The 25,514-nt window shown below is 43.1% G+C and overlaps 1 protein-coding gene across 3 annotated transcripts in view; it reads left to right on the top strand.

Annotated features, from left to right (window-relative positions):
• The window catches only part of TENM1 (teneurin transmembrane protein 1), an 876,412-nt gene that overhangs the window by 768,800 nt on the left and 82,098 nt on the right, over positions 1 to 25,514 (top strand). For all 3 annotated transcript variants that reach the window (XM_056539239.1, XM_056539238.1, XM_056539237.1), the window contains one exon: positions 17,734 to 17,906. In XM_056539239.1, the coding sequence (XP_056395214.1) occupies positions 17,734 to 17,906 (173 nt within the window). The remainder of the gene's footprint in view (positions 1 to 17,733; positions 17,907 to 25,514) is intronic.

Raw genomic sequence — 25,514 nt, 5'->3', positions numbered from 1 at the left:
CTCCGGGCCAGCCAGTGATGTGAATAGAACATCATTCATTTAAATTTTCCGCCAGAGTGGAGATTGGCCGGATGGTTGCAGCCAATCACAGCTCTCAGAGGAAAATATGAATGAGTAATGTTCTATTCACATCACTGGCCGGAGTATAGTGCAGAGATATGAGCGCTGTATAGAACTGCTCCATGTCTCTGCAGTAGACAGGATGATCACAGCGGATGTCAGGAGTGATACCCGCTGTGATCTGTCCTTAACTGCAGGTACTACTACTCCCATCATGGAGCACGCCCTGCTCCATGTTTGGAGCTGTAGTACCTGGAGTTAAGGAAAGATTACAGTGGATATCACTCCACCATCTGGCCAATCACAGCTCTCTGCGAGAAATATGAATATGTGTATATATACGGCAGTGCAGGGGACCATAGAAGAGTGGCTGGCCGCATCTATAAATTATACAGAAGGATTGCAACCCAGGGCAATCTGTCAATTAGTACAGGTACTACTACTCCCTTCATGGAACAGTGTGTGTAGTACCGCTAAAAAAATTAAGAATAAAAAGTTAAACACACACACACTACATTATTATTATTGTCGGCTATATTTTTAGTGCCCTGCCCGCCCACATAAATTGATCCCTGTTTAAAAATTAATAAAAATGTTGTTATAAAAAAAAGAGAAATTTCATTAAATACAATTTTTTCCATCACTACTGTATCTTTTTTATTATTTATTTTTAATGGTACCCTACGAAATGTTATTAAAAAAAAGTTATCTCCATCACTTTTTTGGATCATTAAAGTCCAAAACAGAATAAAAACCGCCTGAAAAAATGCCAAAGTTAAAACCCACATGGTGTTTTTCTTGGCTTTTTTTTTAACTCCCAGACTTCTATGGGAAATAAATACCACGATTTCAGGGTAAAAAAACGCCAGTGGCTCAAAATACTGCGATTTTGCAAAACTGTCCAGGAGCTTAAAAATGCCAAAAAAAGAGTGAAAAAACACCAAAAGAATAAAAAAATATGCCAAACTGAAAAACGCTAAGTGGAAAAAGAATGTTGCCATTTCTCATTGATTTACAGCTAACATCTGGCCGCAGCGTTTTTTGGCCGTAAAAACGGCATGCGACAGAATTGGCATTTTTCTTGGCATTTTTCCCAAAAATAAAACAAGTAGAAACTTAGCCTTCTGCTATAATTTATCCAAAATGGAAAAACTTCTACCTGTCACAGCTACAAACCTTGGATGGTAGTAGACTAAAATGTGAAGGGTTAAAGGGGTATTCCACTAACAAGCATTCGGAACATTTAGTTCCGAACGTTGTGTGCATGCTGTGGAGGTTGGCCACGCCCTTCCCATAGACTTGCATTGAGGGGGCATGACCTGACATCACAAGGGGGCGTGACCAACCCCTTCAGCACGCACACAGCGTTCAGAACTAAATGTTCAGCACACTGGCCAGTGGAGTACCCCTTTAAGCATAATTAATGTCATGCAGTATTATTGTGCCAGTAGATTTCAGTAATCTAGTATGCCAAAAAAAAAAAAAAAAAACATCTGTGTGGTGCTCACTGCTCAAGGATGCATCTGGTTGTTTAGGCACTTACGTAGTGACAAACTTTGGACAGTTCTTTTTTTTAACACATTTTTTTTTTTATAAATATCAAACAGAATATATATAAAATCAAGAGCAAAATCAAGATCAATGTGTCATAAAGCCAAAACTACAACATGGGTAGCGACATTGAGAGACAAAGTCTAAGCATTAGCAAGCCTAATAAATTGTGGTAATGGTGGGGTGTGTGGTGCAGGGCAGATGTTGTTACCCTGGAGACAGATGGAATTAACCCCTTGTGTCTGTGATGCCAGAGCGTGGTTTAGCCTTAACCACCCAAAGGTATACCGCTGGATCCAGGGCTAGGCACGGGGGCAATGTTATACACCGGCTAGACACCTATGCCAAGTTACAGACAACGGTAGCTTTACGGAGGGTAGACAGTTGTTACAGTCTATGCAGTACAGCCAGGGTCAAAGGAGGAGACCAGTGACACAGAGACCTTGCAGGTTTGCTGGGACTTGTAGTAGACAGCAGAATTTAGTGCAGGCCACGCTAGATAGACAGAAGACTTGACTGACAGGACTGTGACTCTATCTTGCTTTGCACTTGACTTGAGGCTGCAGGACTTGACTTGTAGCTGCAGGACTTCTAGACACACACAGTAAGATGACTTGACTGGACCGGACCTCAGGAACAAGAGGGAAGCTAGCTCCACCCAGGGTTTATGTGAAGGAGACAAGCAGGGAGCCCATAGGTCACCTTTGGGGTCAGCTGGTCACTAGTACCTCCTGGGTAAAAATCACATGGAACATTTATTAAAGTCACAACACACAATAAAATGCATAACATATTTACATGGGGAACAACAATTCCAGGGGCCCTGGGGATACTGCCTGACAGGGCAGGAGAGTATGTATGGGGGAACACCACAAACTCCCTCTCTTAATTAAAGTCCCCTCGACACCCAGTCCTGGGGGGCGGAGGACTGAAGTGCCACGGCGGCCAATGACAGTTCCTGAAGCATTTGTGTGCAATGCCCCGAAACGTTGCACCCTGGCTAAATAAATACTTTATTGATCACCACCATATGACTGACTTTGTGGATCGCGCCTTGGAACCGGGTTTTTCTTCTACTCATACATCCTGTTACTGATCGGCCTGCTGTTCGCTGGATCCGATATCGGGAGGCTGCACCACTATCCTTTACGCGCTTGTGTAGTTGTGTCATTAACACAACCGTGCCAGGTGAGAGGACCACTGAAACAATTGTGTATCCTACATTCACCTACATCTACACTGCTTAGAACATACTGCCCTATGAGGAGCTCTGCTTTTGTTTTATAGATATATGATGACTCAATAGTAGTAATTCTTCAAATACTGTGGCCTGGCAACTTTCCATCCCAACCTCGACAGTCACCTTGCTTTCTAGGCTGGAACATGTACCTAGGCCCACTAGACTGTGCCACCTCTATGGGGCTTACATGCGTATCCCACGAAACATGGGACAAACTGGATTCAGTGTTGGTCAGGCTCAAAGTGATCACCAACTGAACAGCAGCAGCTTGCGCCACTGGGGGATCCCTGTTGGGCAGGCCAAACCTCCTGCTCAGCAGGAGTAGGCCGAGGCACTTTAGTTAGTGCCCATTGGTTATAACAAATCTCCTCGACCACAGGAGTAGGCCTTGGCACATCTGTAGAGGACCCTTGATGCAGATACTTGGGATCCATAGCAGGTGTCTCAGGATGCCATTCTTCTTGGATGACCTTCCCCTTGATGCTTGGTGGTAGGAGACCAAATGGATCTGAGTCCCAATCTTCAGAGGGGAAATAGGCGAAGGGGATTTGCGTAGGATTCTTGGGCCTGGTGACGGCTGCTGCCCATTCCCCTTGCAGGTTTTGTACAGGGTTGTATTCTACAATCTCCCCACTCTCTAGGGAGTGTAAAGGTGGAGGGAGGTAGTCTCTCTTCACCGCTTTCCTGTTGACCAGAACAGTACCACCGTGGTGGCAGTCCATTAATGTGCCATACCCCCTCACTCTGTCAAACTTGACTACTGTAGCTGTTCGCCGTTGTAGGGGTAGCTCCTCTTCTCGGGGTTGTTCTAGCTTCCTGATATGTAAGGCCTTCATATGGCATAACTTTAGGGCCATACTCCCTTTTCTTGTGCTCCCTTAACTCCTCCATTATGGCAGCCACTTTGGCCTCACGTTTGGCCCTTTCGGCCTGGGCTGCTGGGACGAGACGATGGGACTTCCCTGGCAGGGGTAGAAGATGGTCCCTCATGAACTGGACTAATGGTGGCTCATCGCCGAATGACCACTTGGGTAGCGGTGGTGACTGGGGTCGTGTTGTGGGCTGCCGGACCTGGGGCACTGGCTCTGGACTGAGGGTAGAGGGAGAGGTAGAGAACACGGCTTCGGCCGGGGTACTCACTTCTGACTCCTCTGTGTAGATCTACGCCCAGGATCCCCAGGTCCGGTGGTGGGGTGACTGCTTCACCATTGACGGCTCTCTTGACGACTTCAGCATACCTTCCACGGGGGTTGCCGGCCACTCTCTGTCGTCCTTGGGCAGCGGGACTTGATAACAGGCCTCCTCGGCCCCGATGGAGATCTTCTGAAGACGGTCCGCTATCTCCTGGAACACGTGCGCCATGGCCACGGTGACCCTCCGGGTCTCCGGTGCCATCTTGGGACTCTCTGCACGGGTAATCTGCTGCGAATTCGCCATCTTCTTGCTCTCACCGGGAACTTCCGCAAGACTGAAGAGGTCGAGCTCCGCTCCGCTTCTTATACCATTCTCCAGCAAAATGGCCGCCGACCAGGACTTCGTCATCAGAAGGGCCTGGGACCGGAAGTGACTCATTGGTGCATCCTCTTTTTCTGCCCCCCTAGCAACAAGGGGCAGGCTTTTCAAGTTCCACTTGGGACTAAGAACTATGACTTGACTTACACCCCCTGGGGCGGGACGCTGGCCATGGAGGGATCTTTTTGTGCGCCATTTTAGAAAAAAAACATGTAAATAAAAATAAATATAAACATGTGGTATTGCCGCGTGCATAAATGTCCGAACTAGCAATGGCCATGGCGGGATCCTTTCACACGCTTTTTCTCCAACAGATTAAGCCTTTCAGGTATGGCAGCAGACATCTTGGGACATAACATTACTTCAGTGCAAATTTTGCACATAATGTTCATGATGTCAGGGTTTTCTTCAATAAAAAATGACAGTCTTTTCTTCCCCTCCCTCACTATTTCACAAGGGCCACGGTTAAAACACTTTTCATAGACAAAGTCCCTTACACTTTCTGGCGCAAACATTACTTGCATCAGCATGTGATTTTTCTTGCAGACTATTCTGGAAACAGTTCAGACTAGAGGGGGAGGACTTGTGGCATAAGACACACACACCCGTATCCTGTTCGTGATGCCAAAAGTTGTGGTAATGGCGGGGTTTGCGGTGCAGGGCAGATTTTGCTACCCTAGGGGCAGAATAGTCCAAAATAGCGTAAAAAATGAATAAAAAGCGATCAAAAAGTCAGATGGTACCAATAAAAACTATGGATCATAGCGCAAAAAATGAGCCCTCATACATCCCTGTATGCGGAAAAATAAAAAAAAAGTTATAGGGGTCAGAAGAGGATATTTGGAAACGTATTAATTTCTGTGCATGTAGTTATGATTTTTCCAGAAGTAAGACAAAATCAAACCTATAAAAGTAGGGTATCATTTTAATTGAATGGACCTACAGAATAAAGATCAGTTGTCATTTTTACCAAAAACTGCACTGCGTAGAAACCGAAGCCCCCAAAATTTACAAAATGGCGTTTGTTTTTTTCAATTTTGTCACACAATTATTTTTTTTCGTTTCGCCGTAGAGCTTTGGCTAAAATGACAGATGAATAATCATTACAAATTAGAATTGGTGGTGCAAAAAAAAAAGCCCTCATATGGGTCTGTAGGTGCAAAATTGAAAGGGTTATGATTTTTAAAAGGTGAGGAGAAAAAAAAAGTGCAAAAATGATAAAACACTGAGTCCCCAAGGGGTTAAAAATATATGCAGATTAGGCTTTGGAGCCCACTGGGTGTTCCCTTCAGATGCTAGATTATGGGAAGAGGCGTGGATACCAGTACAGTCTATTGGCTGTCAATGGGGCGGGAGGAGGTGAATAGCACACAGGAGGAGTGGCTAACTGTTGACAGCACTGACATATCAGAGTTTTAAATGATATGTAAATTAGTCTTTAGAGCACCTCTTCAAGAGTTAGCCACTCCCATCTGTGCACTGGTCACCTCCTTTACCCGCTTGATTGACAGCCACTTGGCTGCACTGTAATCCACACCTCTCTCTGCAAATATGTAGCCTAGGGGAACACCCAGTGGGCTTCAAAGTCTAATCTAAATATCTTTTTAACCCCTTAAGGACCAAGGACGTACTGGTACGTCCTTGGTCCTGCTCCGGTGATATAACGCGGGGTTACACGGTAACCCCGCATCATATCACGGCGGGCCCGGCGACCCGCCGCTAATAGCACGCAGCGCCGATCGCGGCGTCGCGCGCTATTAACCCTTTAGCCGCGCGCTCAGAGCTGAGCCGTGTGGCTAAAAGCGAAAGTGAAACCATGTCGGTTAACTCAGAGGGCTGTTTGGGATAGCCGCGGCGAAATTGCGGCATCCCGAACAGCTTACAGGACAGCGGGAGGGCCCCTACCTGCCTCCTCACTGTCCGATCGCCGAATGATTGCTCAGTGCCTGAGATCCAGGCATGAGCAGTCATGCGGCAGAATCATCGATCACTGATTTCCTATGAGAAACCAGTGATCAATGATGAAGATCAGTGTGTGCAGTGTTATAGGTCCCTATGGGAGCTATAACACTGCAAAAAAAAAGTGAATAAAAAAAAGTGAATGAATATCATTTAACCCCTCCCCTATTAAAAGTTTGAATCACCCCCCTTTTCCCATAAAAAAAAACACAGTGTAAATAAAAATAAACATACATGGTATCACCGCGTGCGGAAATGTCCGAATTATAAAAATATATCATTAATTAAACCGCTCGGTCAATGGCGTACGCGCAAACAAATTCCAAAGTCCAAAATAGTGCATTTTTGGTCACTTTTTATATCATTTAAAAATGAATAAAAATAAATAAAAATGAATCAATAAGTCCTATCAATGCAAAAATGATATCGTTAAAAACTTCAGATCACGGCGCAAAAAATGAGCCCTCATACCGCCCCATACACGGAAAAATAAAAAGTTATAGGGGTAAGAAGATGGCAATTTTAAACGTATTAATTTTCCTGCATGTAGTTATGATTTTTTCCAGAAGTACGAAAAAATCAAACCTATATAAGTAGGGTATCATTTTAATTGTATGGACCTACAGAATAAAGATAAGGTGTCATTTCTACCAGAAAATGTACTACGTAGAAACGGAAGCCCCCAAAAGTTACAAAACAGCATTTTTTTTTTCAATTTGTCGCACAATGATTTTTTTTTCCGTTTCACCGTAGATTTTTGGGCAAAATGACTGACGTCATTACAAAGTAGAATTGGTGGGGCAAAAAATAAGCAATCATATGGATTTTCAGGCGCAAAATTGAAAGAGTTATGATTTTTTATAGGCAAGGAGCAAAAAACGAAAATGCAAAAACGGAAAAAACCCGGTCCTTAAGGGGTTAAACTCTGATATCTCTGTGCTGTGTGGGGTCAATTAACTAATGAGAAGCATGTATGGATTCAGGATGAAAAGTTCTACACTGCCATACCCTTCCATTATACCCTAATAAAATGCTGACAGTCAGTCAGTTTTAATAAATGACCCATTTTGACTCATTTAGGCAATAAATTGCTATATTTCTTGTCTGAAAATGATAAATATTTATAGTCAGGCATAGATGAAATTACTTCTTTCCATAATACACAACAATCTGATTTTTAAGAAAAAAAAAGTCTTTCTAAAACATAAGATCAATAAATTCCTGCAGACTTTCTATTATTAGAAATGTCTTTTCTTCTGATTATAGCCCTTGCCCACATATGGCGGTATATTGATTTCCATTTACATGCTACAGTGCAAACAATAAGCGAAAAGGATGTCCAAAAGAATCATTTCATTACCATAGATGCAGGGATTGAAACAAATGTGAATTTAATTAATTGTGATCATTTTCTACCTTACGGGATATGCATAGATTGGTATTTGTGTCTTCTTCCATGATGTTCATGTCGTTCAGAGGCTTAACGCTCCCAGAGACACGAGCTGAAACTCTCTCAACTTCTCTCACTAACAATAAATATTTTATGCTCAGTAAATGAATTTTGTAAATTCTAAAACACAAATCTTCTCAATTTGTCATCATTAATTACATTAGCGAAACATACAGCGCTGAATTATATGAATGCTAGGATTTGCTGAAAGCCGTACCAAAACACTAAACCTAAATGTACATGGTAGAGCTGAGTGAATAGAGCCTATACAGCAGTGCATGGCAATCCTCCATTCCTTCCTACAGAGCCACAGGCTCCTTGCGTGCCCACCATATTGGTGCATTCTCTCTTAGTCACAAAAGGTATGCTTACGTTTCTATGTCTGAAATTGCTTAAATAGACACTGTCAGATACAAAAAAAAAAATTATATGGTGTACATTCACCTTTCTATTATACTTCAGAATAAAATTTTATTTTCATTTTATAGAAATCTTGGCCTATAAAACCATTGCTTTGTCCTAGATGAAGCACAGGCATGGGCAAAGTCCAGACAGTGAGGGTGGGCTAGCACTCCTCTGTGCTCTTTTTCCTGTCTGATAGGACAGGAGAGAGCACAGAGGAGTCCTATCAGACAGAAGAGAGCACAGAGGAGTCCTATCAGACAGGAGAGAGCACAGAGGAGTCCTATCAGACAGGAGAGCGCACAGAGGAATCCTATCAGACAGGAAAGAGCACCGAGGAGTACTATCAGACAGGAGAGCGCACAGAGGAGTCCTATCAGACAGGAGAGAGCACAGAGGAGTCCTATCAGACAGGAAAGAGCACAGAGGAGTTCTATCAGACAGGAGAGAGCCCAGAGGAGTACTATCAGACAGGAGAGCGCACAGAGGAGTCCTATGAGACAGGAAAGACAAATGTAGAAGAAAAACAGCGCTCAGAGTAGGAGAAATTACAGTGTAATTGTAGATTGTCATAGGAAGCAGAGAAGTGGCTCACTTACTTCACATGGGGGGAGTGTAAGACCAAGTCTCACATACTATCCCCCCTCCAGGAAGGCATATAGATAATAACCAAGAGAGATCCTCGCATATCATATGGTTTTTAATGGCAACGCGTTTCGGAGGTCAGATATACAGCCTCCTTCTTCAGGCCTGAAGAAGGAGGCTGTATATATGACCTCTGAAACGCGTTGCCATTAAAAACCATATGATATGCGAGGATCTCTCTTGGTTATTATTATCTATATGCCTTCCTGGAGGGGGGATAGTATGTGAGACTTGGTCTTACACTCCCCCCATGTGAAGTAAGTGAGCCACTTCTCTGCTTCCTATGACAATCTACAATTACACTGTCATTTCTCCTACTCTGAGCACTGTTTTTTTTTCTACATTTGTCTTTATATTGCTACGGATTCCTTATGGGTTTTCCGGAATACCTTGCGCACTCCTGAAAGGGATGTCCTTGTGTCAGAGACTGGGAGATAAATTTTACGTTTAAAGAGGACCCAGGGTGTTTGTGGGGGAATACACATCTAGTGTGACCCCCACTCCCACCGGGTGAGTAACACACACCTCATTTCCTATACTTTGGGATTAGAGCGCCGCCTTCTTTTTGCTAATATATTGTATCTTCCATGAGACAGGAAAGAGCATAGAGGAGTCCTATCAGACAGGAGAGAGAGCACAGAGGAGTCCTATCAGACAGGAGAGAGCACAGAGGAGTGCTATCTGACAGTAGAGAAAACACAGGAGTCCTATCAGACAGGAAAGAGCACAGAGGAGTCCTATCAGACAGAAAAGAGCACAGAGGAGTCCTATCAGACAGGAAAGAGCACAGAAGAGTGCTATCAGACAGGAGAGAGCACAGAGGAGTCCTATCAGACAGGAGGGAGAACAGAAGAGTGCTATCAGACAGGCGAGAGCACAGAGGAGTGCTATCAGACAGGAGAGAGCACAGAGGCATCCTATCAGACAGGAGAGAGCACAGAGGAGTACTATCAGACAGGAGAGAGAACAGAAGCGTCCTATCAGACAAGACAGAGCACAGAGGAGTGCTAGCCCAGCCTCACTTACTGGACTTTGTCCATGTCTGTGCTTCAGCTTGGACAAAGCCATGATTTTATAAGCCATGATTTCTATAAAAAAGGAAATAACATTTTCTTATGAAGTATATTGGAAATGTTAATGTTTTTCAAAGATGTACAACAAATAAAAAATGTTTGTATCTGAAAGTGCCCATTTAAACCTAATATCCCTGCCATCTTTATGCATATGTCTGGCATGGTGCTGTACGTGGCTACAGCCATTACTAATAATGGCTGTAGCCACATGTTTTAGAGATCAAAGATCATCAAACACAACCCATTTCATAATAAAGCTTGAGGCCATATTCACACAAGATTTTGCTGCACGGTGCACAAGGGGGGATTTCTGTGGTAGATGTTTATGCTGCGGAAATCCTGATTCTGGAGTCAACAGAAAGAATAGACATGTCTATTCTTTCTGCAGAGTCTGCACGTAAATGCATTGCCGTCTGTGAGACAGTGCATTTCCAAGTGGACCTTAACAAACAATAAGAGGAGCCCAGGAGAAGCCCAAGGAAAAACTGCAGGAGACGAGATATATATTATGGCAAGGTTACATGTCTTCTAAGATTGCCATGACAACATGAGTCTGGAAAATTAGGATTACGGTAGATGCAGAATTCATTGAATTGTTATATCTAAATAAATAAATATATATATATATATATATATATATATATATATATTATTTTTTTCTCCCCTCTGTTCAGATAAAAGGTTTGGGTCTTTATATAGATGTTACTTTGACATGTACCACCTACCTAAACAATGCTGCAGACCAAGTACACCCCTTCATGGCAACAGTATGGCAACAAAATACACATAATATATTAAATGAAAAACAGGAATATTGACACAAAACTCTTTAAGGAGTACTCTGGCATATGGAGTTTTTAGCAACATTTCCATTCTGCCCGTTATAGAAAAATAATACATCTACGCCCATAGTGTCTCTGTTGTCTCGCTGTGGTCCCCGATGGTCAGTAGTTCACACTGTGACTCAGAATTACGTAGATGTTCCACTTAGGCCAGTGATTGTTTAAGCACCAATGTGACTTGAACCCCAGCACCAGGATGTAGGCAGGACATCGTTAAGGCCAGTGATTCGATGAGCCGCATTATGATGTATTCAAAACAAAAGGAGAAAAAAGCAGATATACTAAAATCAGTAACAACAATATTCTGTATAAAATATTAATCTTTATTAGCAAATTATATACAAAAATACATTGATACAAAAAGACAATTAAAAACAATTAAAATCGCTCTAACCAGAGCAACCTCCTACAAAAACATGAGGGGAGGATATAACCACCCGCAAGAGGGCAAATGTATAAAATGGTAGGCAGATGATACTGCTCAGTCCGTCTAGGGCCCCAGCCTCATGTATAAACCATATATGTTACAGGAATATGGGTGCACTACTGTGGTAAATGTATACAATGACATTGGCTAATCCCTCAACACTGATGTTAAAATTGAGACATTCGCCAGTGTATCCTTATATGAAGGACACACCAGAGCCCGCACACCAACGCCAAGGTTTCTCAAGATGGTGCGAGACCTAACGCTAATCCTACCTGTGCTTGATAAGCAAAACAGGGGCCAGTGGGCAATTACGGCAGCATTCGGTCGACTCACAACTTCCTCCCAGATACCCTTCAGCGTGACTGAGCACACATGCAATGGGAGGAGGGAGGCAAGCTGCAAGCCCCACCTGAGTTGGCTAATATGGGTGCCTGGCCTCACAGGTGCTGCCTTAATGCTGCCTTGAAGGTATTCAAGGCGCATTAATTTTGGAGTTTACACACCTCCAAGTATAAAATTTAAAACAAACAACAAAAAACGTGGTCTCAAATGGCTGGAGGTGCTCAACCCCAAATGCAGTTGTGCATTTATACTGGGGGAGCAGATCCTGCCCTTGTAGTCCGTTGCTAAGGGCGATCCCCAGCATAAAAATGCATACAATGGAGGATGCCTGCAGCAGACTACAAGTGCCACAATAGAATCCTACACCAGATAAACGGTGTGGATGTGTAACAATTAGAATACAATACAGGAATATGGGTGCACTACTGTGGTAGATGTATACAATGACATTGGCTATCCCTCAACACTGATGTTAAAATTGAGACATTCGCCAGTGTATCCTTGTATGAAGGACACACCAGAGCCCGCACACCAACGCCAAGGTTTCTCAAGATGGTGCGAGACCTAGCGCTAATCCTACCTGTGCTTGATAAGCAAAACAGGGGCCAGTGGGCAATTACGGCAGCATTTGCTTATCAAGCACAGGTAGGATTAGCGTTAGGTCTCGCACCATCTTGAGAAACCTTGGCGTTGGTGTGCGGGCTCTGGTGTGTCCTTCATATAAGGATACACTGGCGAATGTCTCAATTTTAACATCAGTGTTGAGGGATAGCCAATGTCATTGTATACATCTACCACAGTAGTGCACCCATATTCCTGTATTGTATTCTAATTGTTACACATCCACACCGTTTATCTGGTGTAGGATTCTATTGTGGCACTTGTAGTCTGCTGCAGGCATCCTCCATTGTATGCATTTTTATGCTGGGGATCGCCCCTAGCAACGGACTACAAGGGCAGGATCTGCTCCCCCAGTATAAATGCACAACTGCATTTGGGGTTGAGCACCTCCAGCCATTTGAGACCACGTTTTTTTTTGTTTGTTATAAACCATATATGTGGCAGAAAAAACAATACCTAGTGTATAGGATCAAATTACACAGGATAATATGAACGCAAAGTAATACTACCCTATACTTTATACACAGAATGAGCCGGCTATCCTACAGAGCATAAATATAGCAATGAATGCAAAAGTAAAACATGCAAACCAGTGCAGGATACCAGACGGGAATTAGACGGATGCAGGTATAAACAGGTCACAACATGTGCCCCCCACAGAGCCCATTTTAGTATATTCGCTTTTTTCTCTTTTTGTTTTGTATATGGCTATTGGGATATATTACTTTCCACTCTGATATAGAGGTTGAGCCCCATGTTTCTGTGTTTGGTTGGCATCATGATGTATTAACACACAGGGAAGAGGAGCGCACCAGGGACCACAGCAGAACAATGGAGACACCGTAGAAGATAAGTAGATGTTTATTTTTTATATAGCGGGCAGAATAGGAATGTTGCTTAAACCCTCCAAGCCCCCCCTCCCTCAAGCGGTGTATGACACAGGCACCTGACTCGAGCCCGCCTCATACTGGTCGGCCCCCAGCTGATTCCTGTAGCTGAGGGCTGGCTTTAATAGCGTCTAAAGGGATGGCGTTAAACGGATGGCATCTAAAGGGACATTTAAACCATCCTTAGTGGTCCCCCCTACCGACCCCCCCCCCCCCCCGCAGCGTGATCGCAGGACCAGGCTTTATCAATCAAGCACAGAGAACACAGATCAATGTAGTTCTATGGAACCACATTGATCTGTATGAGGAATCTACTGATTCCTCCTAAAACAAAAAGTGTAAAATAAAAGTCAAATAAAAAGTTTAAAAACACACACATTAACCCCTTCCATATTAAAAGTGTGAATCACCCCCCTTTTCACAAATTCCATATAAAAAATATGTAAACATAATAAAAATAAACATATGCGGTATCGCCATGTGCGTAAATGTCCGAACTATAAAAATATAGTATTAATTAAACTGCACAATCAATGTTGCACGTGTAAAAAATGTCAAAGTCCAAAATTGTGCATTTTTGGTCACTTTGTATACCCTAAAAAAATGTATAAAAAGCGATCAAAAAGTCCCATCAAAACAAAAATTGAATCAATAAAAACTTCAGATCATGGGGCAAAAAATGAACCCTCACATAAGCCAGTATATGGAAATATAAAAAATTTATAGGGATCAGAAGATGACAATTTTACACATACTAATTTTGGTGCATGTAGTTATAATTTTTTTAAGTAGTAAAAGAAAATAAAACCTATATAAATTAGGTGTCTTTGTAACTGTCTGAATCTACAGAATAAAGATATGGTGTCATTGTTACCGAAAAGTATACTGCATAGAATCGTAAGCCCCCAAAACTTACAAAATGGTGGGGGGGTTTTTCACTTATGCCCCACAAATATATTTTTTTCTGATTTTGCTGTAAATTTTGTGGTGAAATGACTGATGTCATTATAAAGTACAATTGGTGGTGCAAAAAAAAGCCCTCATATGGGTCTGTATGTGCAAAATTTAAAGGGTTATGATTTTTAGAAGGTGATGAGGAAAAAACAAAAGTGCAAAAATGGAAAAACCCTGTGTGCTTAAGAGGTTAAAAGCACATAACACAAAAACAAAGATCAAAAATAAAGATAAAACAAGATGCTAATCACAGAACTTGTTGACTCACCAGGGAAGTTCCTGCTCAGCATTCTATTTTATTTTTTCATATTTGCCTTTATATACTTTTCAGAAACATTCAACATTATGAAGCAATTATTTATGGCAATGTATCTATTTTCCATTCATGGAGATATAAAAAGTATGATAACTAGCCCTATCTAGCCTCAGACTTATTTACATCTGCTGACAGGTCTGCTTTAATTTTCCTGCTGTATGCAATCATTTTCATATGAAGACCTGATGAAGGGACCAATCTGGGCCCCAAAGCCTGTCCAGTAATAAAGTTTTGCCTTCCATAAGAATTGGTGGTGCTGTTGTTGAGACAGACACGAGATAGACATTACTGCCATGCTTTCTTTACAACACTGGCTTGAAAATCTGTTTGTATAAGCAACTATCAGTGTTTAGGAACATTGAAACAGTCCTCTACAATCCAATAACCATGGTGTACTATTATCAAACTGGTGCTATTCTAATATTTCTATTCAATAGCCATGGATGTTTTTAGGTATCTGCAAGTGCCCTAACTATAACACCACTGATAATATATTATACCCTGTGATATGATTAGCTGTCATTTGTTCAGGGGTAGACAATGGGATGTGTAATGTTCTTATCAGTAGGATTATTCACAGGAAACCCATAAAAATATCTACGTTCATGGTCACCACCATAAAACCGGTATCTCCATTACAGAGAACCTCTAGAAACATTTAAATACGTGTATAAAAAGTATTGATATTAATTATTTTTATTTTTAAACCTTGTATTTTCGGCTCAGGGTAATAGCCAGGTCACAATTCTGAGTGTACATACTTCACATGCTGTTTTAGGTGAATCAGTATTGAGTCTATTTTGTGGTCAAACAGTGCCATCTAGTGGTATAATGTTAGAATAGCAGCAATATCTACTTTAAGAACATGTAGTAATGCAAAAGCTTACAATTATTCCTTTTTTATACCGTTTATTTATTTTAATTTTTTTTTTTTTTTTTGTTCTTTGTATTTTGACATTTATTTTTCCTTCAGGTTTTTCTGTTCACTTGTTTTAATGCTCTTAGCGTAAAGGTGCAGATATAATAGAGTGGCTTATTTTTTCTAATTTTAAAAGCAATTTGTGCAAATTCACCACATTATATTACTGAGATATATCATCAATACATAGTCACATGGGTAAACCATAAAAATGGTAAGGAATGAAATCCACATTATAAGCCAATCACACAGTATTGTCATTGCTGTCTGTTGGTCAGAGCAGGGAGCAGCTTCAAAAGAGGAATCAATAGGTGAAATGTATTCATGTATAGAGAGATAATATCGTGACAAGCATGAGGACATCTATCATGTCATCATCTATTGAACACCAACAAGAATATCCCTTTTATTGTTTGTTCACATTTGCCAGATTTGGTAAAGATCCATGCTATATATCTATAAGGTGTTGCTTCTGAAGCAGTTTTAGGATGCATAAGCATAACTATAGGAGGGGTATCAACAATGGTATCTAAGGGTAGTCATTCTGCTCCTTAAAGGGGTACTCCACTGCTAGACATCTTATCCCCTCCGTTCTAGCATTCTAAACAAATACCAGGTTCCTGCGGCAGTGGTCGTGACGTCACAGCCATGTCCCCTCGTCACGCCACGCACCCTCCATGCATGCCTATAGGAGGGGGCAGGTCAGTCGACACCCCCCTCTGATAAACATGAATGGAGGGGGCGCGGCGTGATGTCACGAGGGGGAGTGGCCATTACATCAGGATCACGGCCTCCGGTTCCGATCGTTCTGAACAAAATGTTCAGAATGCTGGAGTACCCCTTTAAGAGTACCACATGATAGTTGGGGAACCCTCTTAAAGATTTTTCATTGGGGGCGAGGAACTTTAATTTACACCTCTGTTCAGACATATGGAATAGTTGCAAATAATCTGTCATGCGTGAACATGGCCCCTCAGTCTGGAAGGATCAGACTGCTATTATATGTACAGAGAGCTCTGTAAAGCTGCCCATATACATGACTACGTTCCTTATAGGAAAATGAACGAGAAACAAAAAACTCGGTCAAATTGCTGACCAGTCACGTTGGAATTTTCAACCGCTTCATACCCCATCATAATGAATATCTCGTGGTAGTTGGGGGGCATTTTGCAGATGTTGCCACCTTCCATGCAAAATAAATACCGGCCATGCTAATTTGCATTATTCATTATAAATGCGTAACATCACAGGATACAAATATGCGGGGGGAAATTTTGTCCTATTCTGACCCCTATAACTTTTTCTTATCTCTCCTTATATGGGCCTGTATGAGAAACCGAATTTTTTGTGCCCTGATCTGTAGTTTTTAACAGCACCATTTTTGTTTTGACTTTTTGAACGCATTTTTATATTAAATGGGGGAGTTGCAGTTAGTTACTAACTACTAGTGTTGAGCGGCATAGGCCATATTTGAATTCGCAATATTTTGTGAATATATGGACGAATATTCGTCATATATTTGCAAAATTCGCATATTCGCAATATTCGTGGCCTTTTTTACTATGTGCCATCAAATTCGCATGCGCATTCACCATAACATTTGCATGCACACGCGCAATATCGCATGATAAAAGAGCTGAAGAAGGGAGGGATCAATATGTGCGAAAATTTGCATATGCAAATTAGTAACTAGTATTGGAGCCTTGTTTACACCACAAGCTGGAAGCAGGTAGGGATGAGATCACTGTGATGTGTTCTGTGAAAAAAAAAATGCAAAAATTCACACCCAACACTACTAACTACAACTCCCAGCATGCCTTGATACAGCCTTTGGCTCAGCAGCTGCCCCAAATTAAACTTACAACTCCCAGCATGTTGGACTATATAGTAGTATATAGTACAGGTCAATGTTTCCCAACCAGGGGTGCCTCCAGCTGTAGGAAAACTACAACCCCCAGCATGCCCGGACAGCCTTTGGCTGTCCGGGCATCCTGGGAGTTGTAGTTTTGCAACAGCTGGAGGCACTCTGGTTTGGAAACACTGTTATAGTATATGGTGCAATGTTCCGGGAGCTGGAGGGTTGGTTGAATAAATACCCGCCATTGCATTGCCAGTATTTTTTATATAAAAATACCAGCAGGGTGGCCAAAATACCGGCTGTGCCAGTAAAATATCAACCAGGTGGCAACCGTAGGACCAGGTTACACCTCTGCTACAGATATCACAGATTACATTTAATAAACTCAAGAATTTAAAGTACAATATGTCAGATTATAGATTTTTTTTTATTTTTTTTAGTATTTTTCTTTGGAAACCGCTCATGAACATTTCCATTAAGCTCCCTAAGTGCACAATGTGGTCATAACTATTGTCAGTGCTATATCACTGCTGCCTATCTAGGGCTATGATCTCAGTGAATTATGTCATCTAATAAAACTGCGTAAATGAAATCTTGGGTGTTGTAAAAAAAAAATATATATATATATTATAATAATAATGTCACTTGTGTGTTTTCTTTTTCTATTTTAAGATATGACCCTGAAGGACATTTAACAAATGCAACCTTTCCAACCGGAGAAGTCAGCAGTTTCCACAGCGATATGGAAAAATCCACCAGGGTCGAGTTTGACACTTCAAACAAGGAAAATGTTATCACCACCACTAATATATCAGCAACAAGCATTGTATATGCTTTAAAGCAAGGTAACTGAAGCCAAGCAACAAAGGTAGTCAGTGTTAACAAGCAATGAGCGCCGACATTGATCAGAGGTCAGGCGTTTGATATCTAGTAAGCTAAAGCGTTATCTCAGTAAGGGCTGGATCACAGAAGAATACAAGAAGCTGTGTCCAGGCTTGAAATACAGATTTAGTCCACATTTTATTTGATATTTTACTTTTTGGTACATAGTGTATCGCCATGTTGTCCCACTATATTTTCATTTGTATTTTGATCTGAATCTTATAAAACAGACATACAAAATGGATCAAATATAGTTTGTCTGTTACCATGGAGACTGGGGGCTTCAGTTATCAAAACCGAAAAGAAAAAACGACGTCCTATGGGGCAACATAGATCTTATTTTTAACAGGCTCTGTTGACTTTCATGAGATGAAAACAAGGGAAGAATGGTCACAAATAGAACATTCTGCCATGGAATAGAATGTGGATTAAAATACTGAAGTAACAGTAATGAGGCCATATAACTGGCTGTATTGTCTAACTTTGGCTCCATATTCCGAATGAATACGGACATAATATACGCTCATGAGGGAATTAGGCCTCGGGCCAGGTTCATACCGTGCAAATATAATTCAGTTGGCAAATTCACCAGATCTCCTTATGATGCTGTTAGTTCAGGCCATTAGACCCAATGATGGGCCAGAACGTGTGGCTATAATATGAGAAGAAGATATAATATATAGAATTCAATGTAATTTGAAAATAAGTAGATATGTAGCTGCAAGTTAAACCTAGTATTTCCCCCTACCATTTACCATATATTTACCATATATACCATATATACTCGAGTATAAGCCGAGTTTTTCAGCACGATTTTTCGTGCTGAAAACGCCCCCTCGGCTTATACTCGAGTGAACAAAAACAAACAAAAAAAAGCTTCTGGCATAGCTGTGAGCCAGGCCATCCATCTTCAGCCATGTATGCTGCAGGGACCATCCGGTGGGGAGGGTTAGTTGTTCTGGGCTGTCCATCTTCACCGGGAGGCCTACTTCTCCACTCCGGGCCGGCCCCGAACTAGTGACGCTGCATTGACTCCATCGCGCAGGGACGTTCATGCGCAGGGATGCCCCGGTCGTCACGGATGACTGCTGCGCACGGACGTCCCTGTGTGTTGTCGTCAATGCAATGTCAATTGTCCATGGCCGGCCCAGAACGGAGAAGAGGGCCTCCCGGTGAAGATGGATGGCCCGGACCAGCTCACTCTTCCTTTCCACTGAGAAAGCAACAACTAGGGAGGTGAGTAGAAAACAAAAGGGGGGTCTGGATGATGATGAAGGGATTGACAGCCGGGGATGATGACAAGGTGATAATGACGGGGTGATGATGGTGGGGTGATAATGACAGGGTGATGATGACGAGGGTGATAATGACAGGGGTGATAATGATGGGGGTGATAATGACAGGGGTGATAATGATGGGGGTGATGATGACGAGGTTGTTAATGACTGGGGTCTGGATGATGACAGGGGGGGAAGATGTATTTCCCACCCTAGGCTTATAGTCAAGTCAATAACTTTTCCTAGGTTTTTGGGGTGAAATTAGGGGCCTCAGCTTATATTCTGAACGGCTTATACTCGAGTATATATGGTACATGAAAGACAGTGGGGGATATTATGTGCAGAGTATTAAGGGCTTGTTCACACTGAGGAAATTCCTCTGTGGATCTGTGATCTTCCTTTTCCATGGTTAGTAGAGCGGGAATAATCCTGAATCAGTGCCTATGTCCACAGCAATTTGCCACAGACAGAAGCGCCATCCCAATGACAAAAGGGGTTGCTCTTGCAGATTCCGACAAAAGATTGAATACACGGAATTTAGTTCTGCTACTGAGCAGCGCAATTTCTATTGAAATTAATGGGAGGGTACTACAAGACAAAAATCTGTAGTGCAACCAATCAGATTTCTGCTTTCATTTTTAAAAAGCCCTAAAGCTGGAATCTGACTGGTTGCTTTGGGCAGATAATTCACTGTTCATCTGCGCAAGGTTTGATAAATCTTCCCTAGTAAGTAATGTACTTTACAACAAATATCATATCATGTTAAATTGCTGTTTATCCTGTATATATTTTGAATGTGATATATAATGTATTTTTACTGTGAGTTACTGTGCCACATATTGGTGCACCTTGCGGTTTGTGGTATAGTGGACTGGTGGCATACTGCGACCCTGTCAGAGTCGCTGGGCAACAGGGATGATCTTGTGGTGGTTCTTCATTCAGTTGTCTTCAGCCAAAAGCAGAAGTAGATCCAGCAGGATGTAGTATAAATTCTTCCTTTATATTTCTTATTCTTTTTCAATCCAAAATTTAAAGCCAAAAAATAAATGAAAAACTGGCACAATACTCTGTATGTAAAGCCCCCCATATCCTTGTTGCCATCTTGCAAGAAGAGGGGCTGGTATTCACATGGCCGCTGGAAGAACCAGATGCTGATTCAGGTGTGGGGCGGAAGCACAATGTCACAATGCTGGTGGGAGATAATAGAGGGGGAGAGTCTATTTAGGAACATTGTTCAATGCCAACAATGGACAATCTTTGAGGTGTAAATCACACAATACATGAAGCTTCTTCATTGTGTACATTGTACTTCATTGTCATTATGTTGACATAGAAGCCTGGCTGTGCATGATAACTGAGTTCCTACTAAAGAGGCCAAGATCAGAGATAACTCCAACCCTGGCTGCTTATCCCCTCAAATACTGGGTTAAATAGCAACCACAGCATCTAGTTTGTTAAACGGGCAAGAGGGGGCTCCCTTTTTTACCTCATCAGAGCTCTGTGAACGTGATTGTGATCTGGTCATTTGGTTTGGTAATGTTTTGAAATAGTCAAGATCTCATGGTAAAGTCTCCTTGTTAGATGTAAAATATAATTATATAAAGTTTAATTAAAGAAAATTAAGTTAAAAAAAATCACTTGGCTACAGTTTCACATGTCTCTGTTGAAGCATGTCTCTGTTTTTTTTTATTAGTGGCTAGTGAACCCCCTTAATTCTTAGACTACTCATATCTAGATATACTGTATTTATCGGCGTATAACACGCACTTTTTAGGCTAAAATTTTTAGCCTAAAGTCTATGTGCGTGTTATACGCCGTTACCGCCCCAGGAAAGGCAGGGGGAGAGAGGCCGTCGCTGCCCGCTTCTCTCCCCCTGCCTTTCCTGGGGTCTAGAGCCCTGCTGCCGGCCCTTCTCTCCCCCTGGCTATCAGCGCCGCTGCCCGTTCTGTCCCCCTGACTATCGGTACCGGCGTTGATAGCCAGGGGGAGAGAAGGGGCAGCGGCACCCATTGCCGGCACCGCTGCCCCGTTGCCTCCCCCCATCCCCGGTGGCATAATTACCTGGGTCGGGTCCGCGCTGCTGTAGGCCTCCGGCGTGCGTCCCCTTCGTCGTTGCTATGTGCTGCACGGCGCGGCGCATGACGTCAGTGCGCCGCGCCGTGCATAGCAACGACGCAGGGGACGCACGCCGGAGGCCTGCAGCAGCGCGGACCCGACCCAGGTAATTATGCCACCGGGGATGGGGGGAAGCAACGGGGCCGCGGCGCCGGCAATGGGTGCCGCTGCCCCTTCTCTCCCCCTGGCTGTCAGCACCGCTTCTCTCCCCCTGGCTATCGGCGCCGGCAATGGGGCGCCGGTACCGATAGTCAGGGGGACAGAACGGGCAGCGGCGCCGATAGCCAGGGGGAGAGAAGGGCTGGCAGCAGGGCAGGAAAGGCAGGGGGAGAGAAGCGGGCAGCGACGGCCTCTCTCCCCCTGCCTTTCCTGGGGATGTATCGGGGTATACACGCGCACACACGCACCCTCATTTTACCATGGATATTTGGGTAAAAAACTTTTTTTACCCAAATATCCTTGGTAAAATGAGAGTGCGTGTTATAGGCCGGTGCATGGTATACCCCGATAAATACGGTACTTGTTTGGCTCATGCCTTGTTATTTAACCTTTACAAATCAGAGCTTGTAGGACAAAGTGTTTTAACCTTCCTCTCCCTTCATTAACACATGTAACAAGTGAATATGTCAGAACCCAGTACAGAACTGAGGGACACAATCCACAATCTAAACACATATGACTTAATTAACCACAAAGTAGGTGTCATGTTCACATTTGTTCATACCATGACAGGGTGAGCATAGAAGCCTAGTGCTGAGCTACAAACCTCACTGACAAGAAGTTTACCTGACATCAATCTGAAGCTTTGAAGCTTGGTTTGCTAATGGTTTGCTAATAGTTTGGCTTATTTAATGAATTGGCATTCAATAAGGGCTGCAAAGTGCTGGGTGGTTATTCACATATACAGTCTGTACAAATGCATGCTTAAAGTTTAACTCATTCAACAATATACAAGTTAAAGTGTACCTGTTAGATCCTACAAATCCTGACCATGTATATTCAATTTTTATGCCTCTATCACTTATATTTATTATAAAAATACTTCTTTTCATAAGCCCCCAGTGTTATAAATCCTCTCAGGGGAAGTGTATGTGTCCCTCCTTTGTGGTGGTGGTGGAAGGTGATTGGTGTATCTGCTCATACAGCCTTATCCATGACTCATCTCATGTCCATGATTCATAGACAAGCTGATGCTGCTGCAGGACTGGTTAGTGTCCCAGTAGGTATTGGGATCTCTAGTGGTGTGATTTTCACAGCATACATATAAACAACATATAAAAAGTTTTTGGATCTGGCAGTGCCCATTTAAAGAGGTTATCCACCATAAGGTGATTTTAGTACGTACCTGGCAGGCAGTAATGGTCATGCTTACGAAGGATCTGCACTTGTCTTGGGGCTAAATGGCTATGTTGTGAGATTACCATAACACTGTGGCTAGCTTCTTGTGAACTGGTATTTCCTGTTTGACTTTTCTTTTTTTTTACTACAAATCCCACATTTCCACTTTCCTCCCTCCCACACATCAGCCATCCCACCCATTGAAACATAAATGAGCTGCATCCATTCAAAGACCTGTGGTTTCCAATCAAGGTGCCTACAGCTGTTGCATTAGTTGCAGATTGATCCCTCTCCCACCAAGGGATCCCTCCATCCATTGAAGCAGACAGGCTCCCTGTCATCAGCTGACTAGTGAGTCAGGTCTCAGCCACATTGGGTATTTACTTTATATAACACTTCACATACATTTTTAAATTTAAAAACAAAGATATGTGCTACATCTAGAATTCAGCTTATCAGCTTCCACCTATTCTATTTTTTTATTTAAAAGAACAATTTCCCATGTGTTATGCTAGCAAAGCTAAACTTAATTTGGAATGAAGATAAATATTTTAACCCAAAATGGATATATCTTCTCCCATTGCCATAGAGTATAGAACTGATCCCCAAGCAATCCATAACCCCTAAAATAGACAAGAAGAGGACTTACTAAAACCAATGTTTGATATGCCAGTCCTAAGTAAAACAATGCTAGAGTTAGCTGAGACGCACATCTCCTAATATATCTGTCACTTCCTTTACTGTCGTTGCACCTTCGGATTAAAATCAACATCTGTTATGAGCTAACTTTCAATTTCTGCAATTTTTTTAAAATTTTAATGATTTTAAATTCCGTTCGCTATCTAAACCCAACTGACGGGTTTGAAATATGGCAGGAGTGGCATAGAATGGGAACAAACAAAATGAGGCTTGCACAAAAATTGACAGCTTTTCTACTACAGAAAGCTGCAGTATGAGCCTTGGTTAATTGTAGCTAATAAAGACAGACTATACCTATGGACTGATACAGTTTAATTACCTCCTGAGGGCTTTCTGATATTGTGATGCCAAGATAGGTCATATGCACATAGGCCCATTGAAAAGCTAAGTGAGCTTGAAATATTGCTTTCTGATAAAAGGGAATGTAATAGGAATGACATTTAGTTTTGTTTAGTTTGCATGGGATGCCTTCCAGTACAGATAGGAAAGTTCTAAATTGGCACAAGAAATTACAATATCATCAGCACAAATGTTGGCAAATGTATCTTATGCCCAACTTAAATACCTGAAATAGCATCATTTGATCTTATATCTCAGGCTAGAAGCTCAATGAGTTTATAATTGACATGTGCTGTTCATGATGGTAAAGGGTCTGGTTGAGAACCTATTAAAGCATACTAGTGCACAGAGTGAATATTGGCTGCAAAAGTTGATATTGCTGTATGAAATAGGCCCAGTGATCAACAAACCACTGAGCAAACACTCGTTCATCAGCTGATTGAATCAATTTAGCAGGTTAAAGAATTCTCATTTGTCGACCACACATGTTGCCCTGTACTAGGACATATGTGTCTAACAAATGATCGAAATAAAGACAAAACGATAATCGATCCATGTAAGAGCTTGTTACGCCGAGCGCTCCGGGTCCCCGCTCCTCCCCGGAGCGCTCGCTTCTCTCTCGCTACCGCAGCGCTCCGGGCAGCTCCACTGACCCGGTGCGCTGCGATACCGTCTCCAGCCGGGATGCGATTCGCGATGCGGGTAGCGCCCGCTCGCGATGCGCATCCCGGCTCCCGTACCTGACCCGCTCTCCGTCTGTCCTGTCCCGGCGCGCGCGGCCCCGCTCCTTAGGGCGCGCGCGCGCCGGGTCTCTGCGATTTAAAGGGCCACTGCGCCGCTGATTGGCGCAGTGGTTCCAATTAGTGTGTTCACCTGTGCACTCCCTATTTATACCTCACTTCCCCTTCACTCCCTCGCCGGATCTTGTTGCCATTGTGCCAGTGAAAGTGTTTCCTTGTGTGTTCCTAGCCTGTGTTCCAGACCTCCTGCCGTTGCCCCCGACTACGATCCTTGCTGCCTGCCCCGACCTTCTGCTACGTCCGACCTTGCTTCTGTCTACTCCCTTGTACCGCGCCTATCTTCAGCAGTCAGAGAGGTTGAGCCGTTGCTAGTGGATACGACCTGGTCACTACCGCCGCAGCAAGACCATCCCGCTTTGCGGCGGGCTCTGGTGAAAACCAGTAGTGACTTAGAACCGATCCACTAGCACGGCCCACGCCAATCCCTCTCTGGCACAGAGGATCCACTACCTGCCAGCCGGCATCGTGACAGTAGATCCGGCCATGGATCCCGCTGAAGTTCCTCTGCCAGTTGTCGCCGACCTCACCACGGTGGTCGCCCAGCAGTCACAACAGATAGCGCAACAAGGCCAACAGCTGTCTCAACTGACCGTGATGCTACAGCAGCTACTACCACAGCTTCAGCAATCATCTCCTCCGCCAGCTCCTGCACCTCCTCCGCAGCGAGTGGCCGCTTCTGGTCTACGACTATCCTTGCCGGATAAATTTGATGGGGACTCTAAATTCTGCCGTGGCTTTCTTTCCCAATGTTCCCTGCACTTGGAGATGATGTCGGACCAGTTTCCTACTGAAAGGTCTAAGGTGGCTTTCGTAGTCAGCCTTTTGTCTGGAAAAGCTCTGTCATGGGCCACACCGCTCTGGGACCGCAATGACCCCGTCACTGCCTCTATACACTCCTTCTTCTCGGAAATTCGAAGTGTCTTTGAGGAACCTGCCCGAGCCTCTTCTGCTGAGACTGCCCTGTTGAACCTGGTCCAGGGTAATTCTTCCGTTGGCGAGTACG

This window comes from Hyla sarda, chromosome 9, assembly GCF_029499605.1.
Source record: "Hyla sarda isolate aHylSar1 chromosome 9, aHylSar1.hap1, whole genome shotgun sequence".
Lineage (NCBI taxonomy): Eukaryota > Metazoa > Chordata > Amphibia > Anura > Hylidae > Hyla > Hyla sarda.
This window is presented reverse-complemented; position numbering and strand designations above follow the sequence as displayed.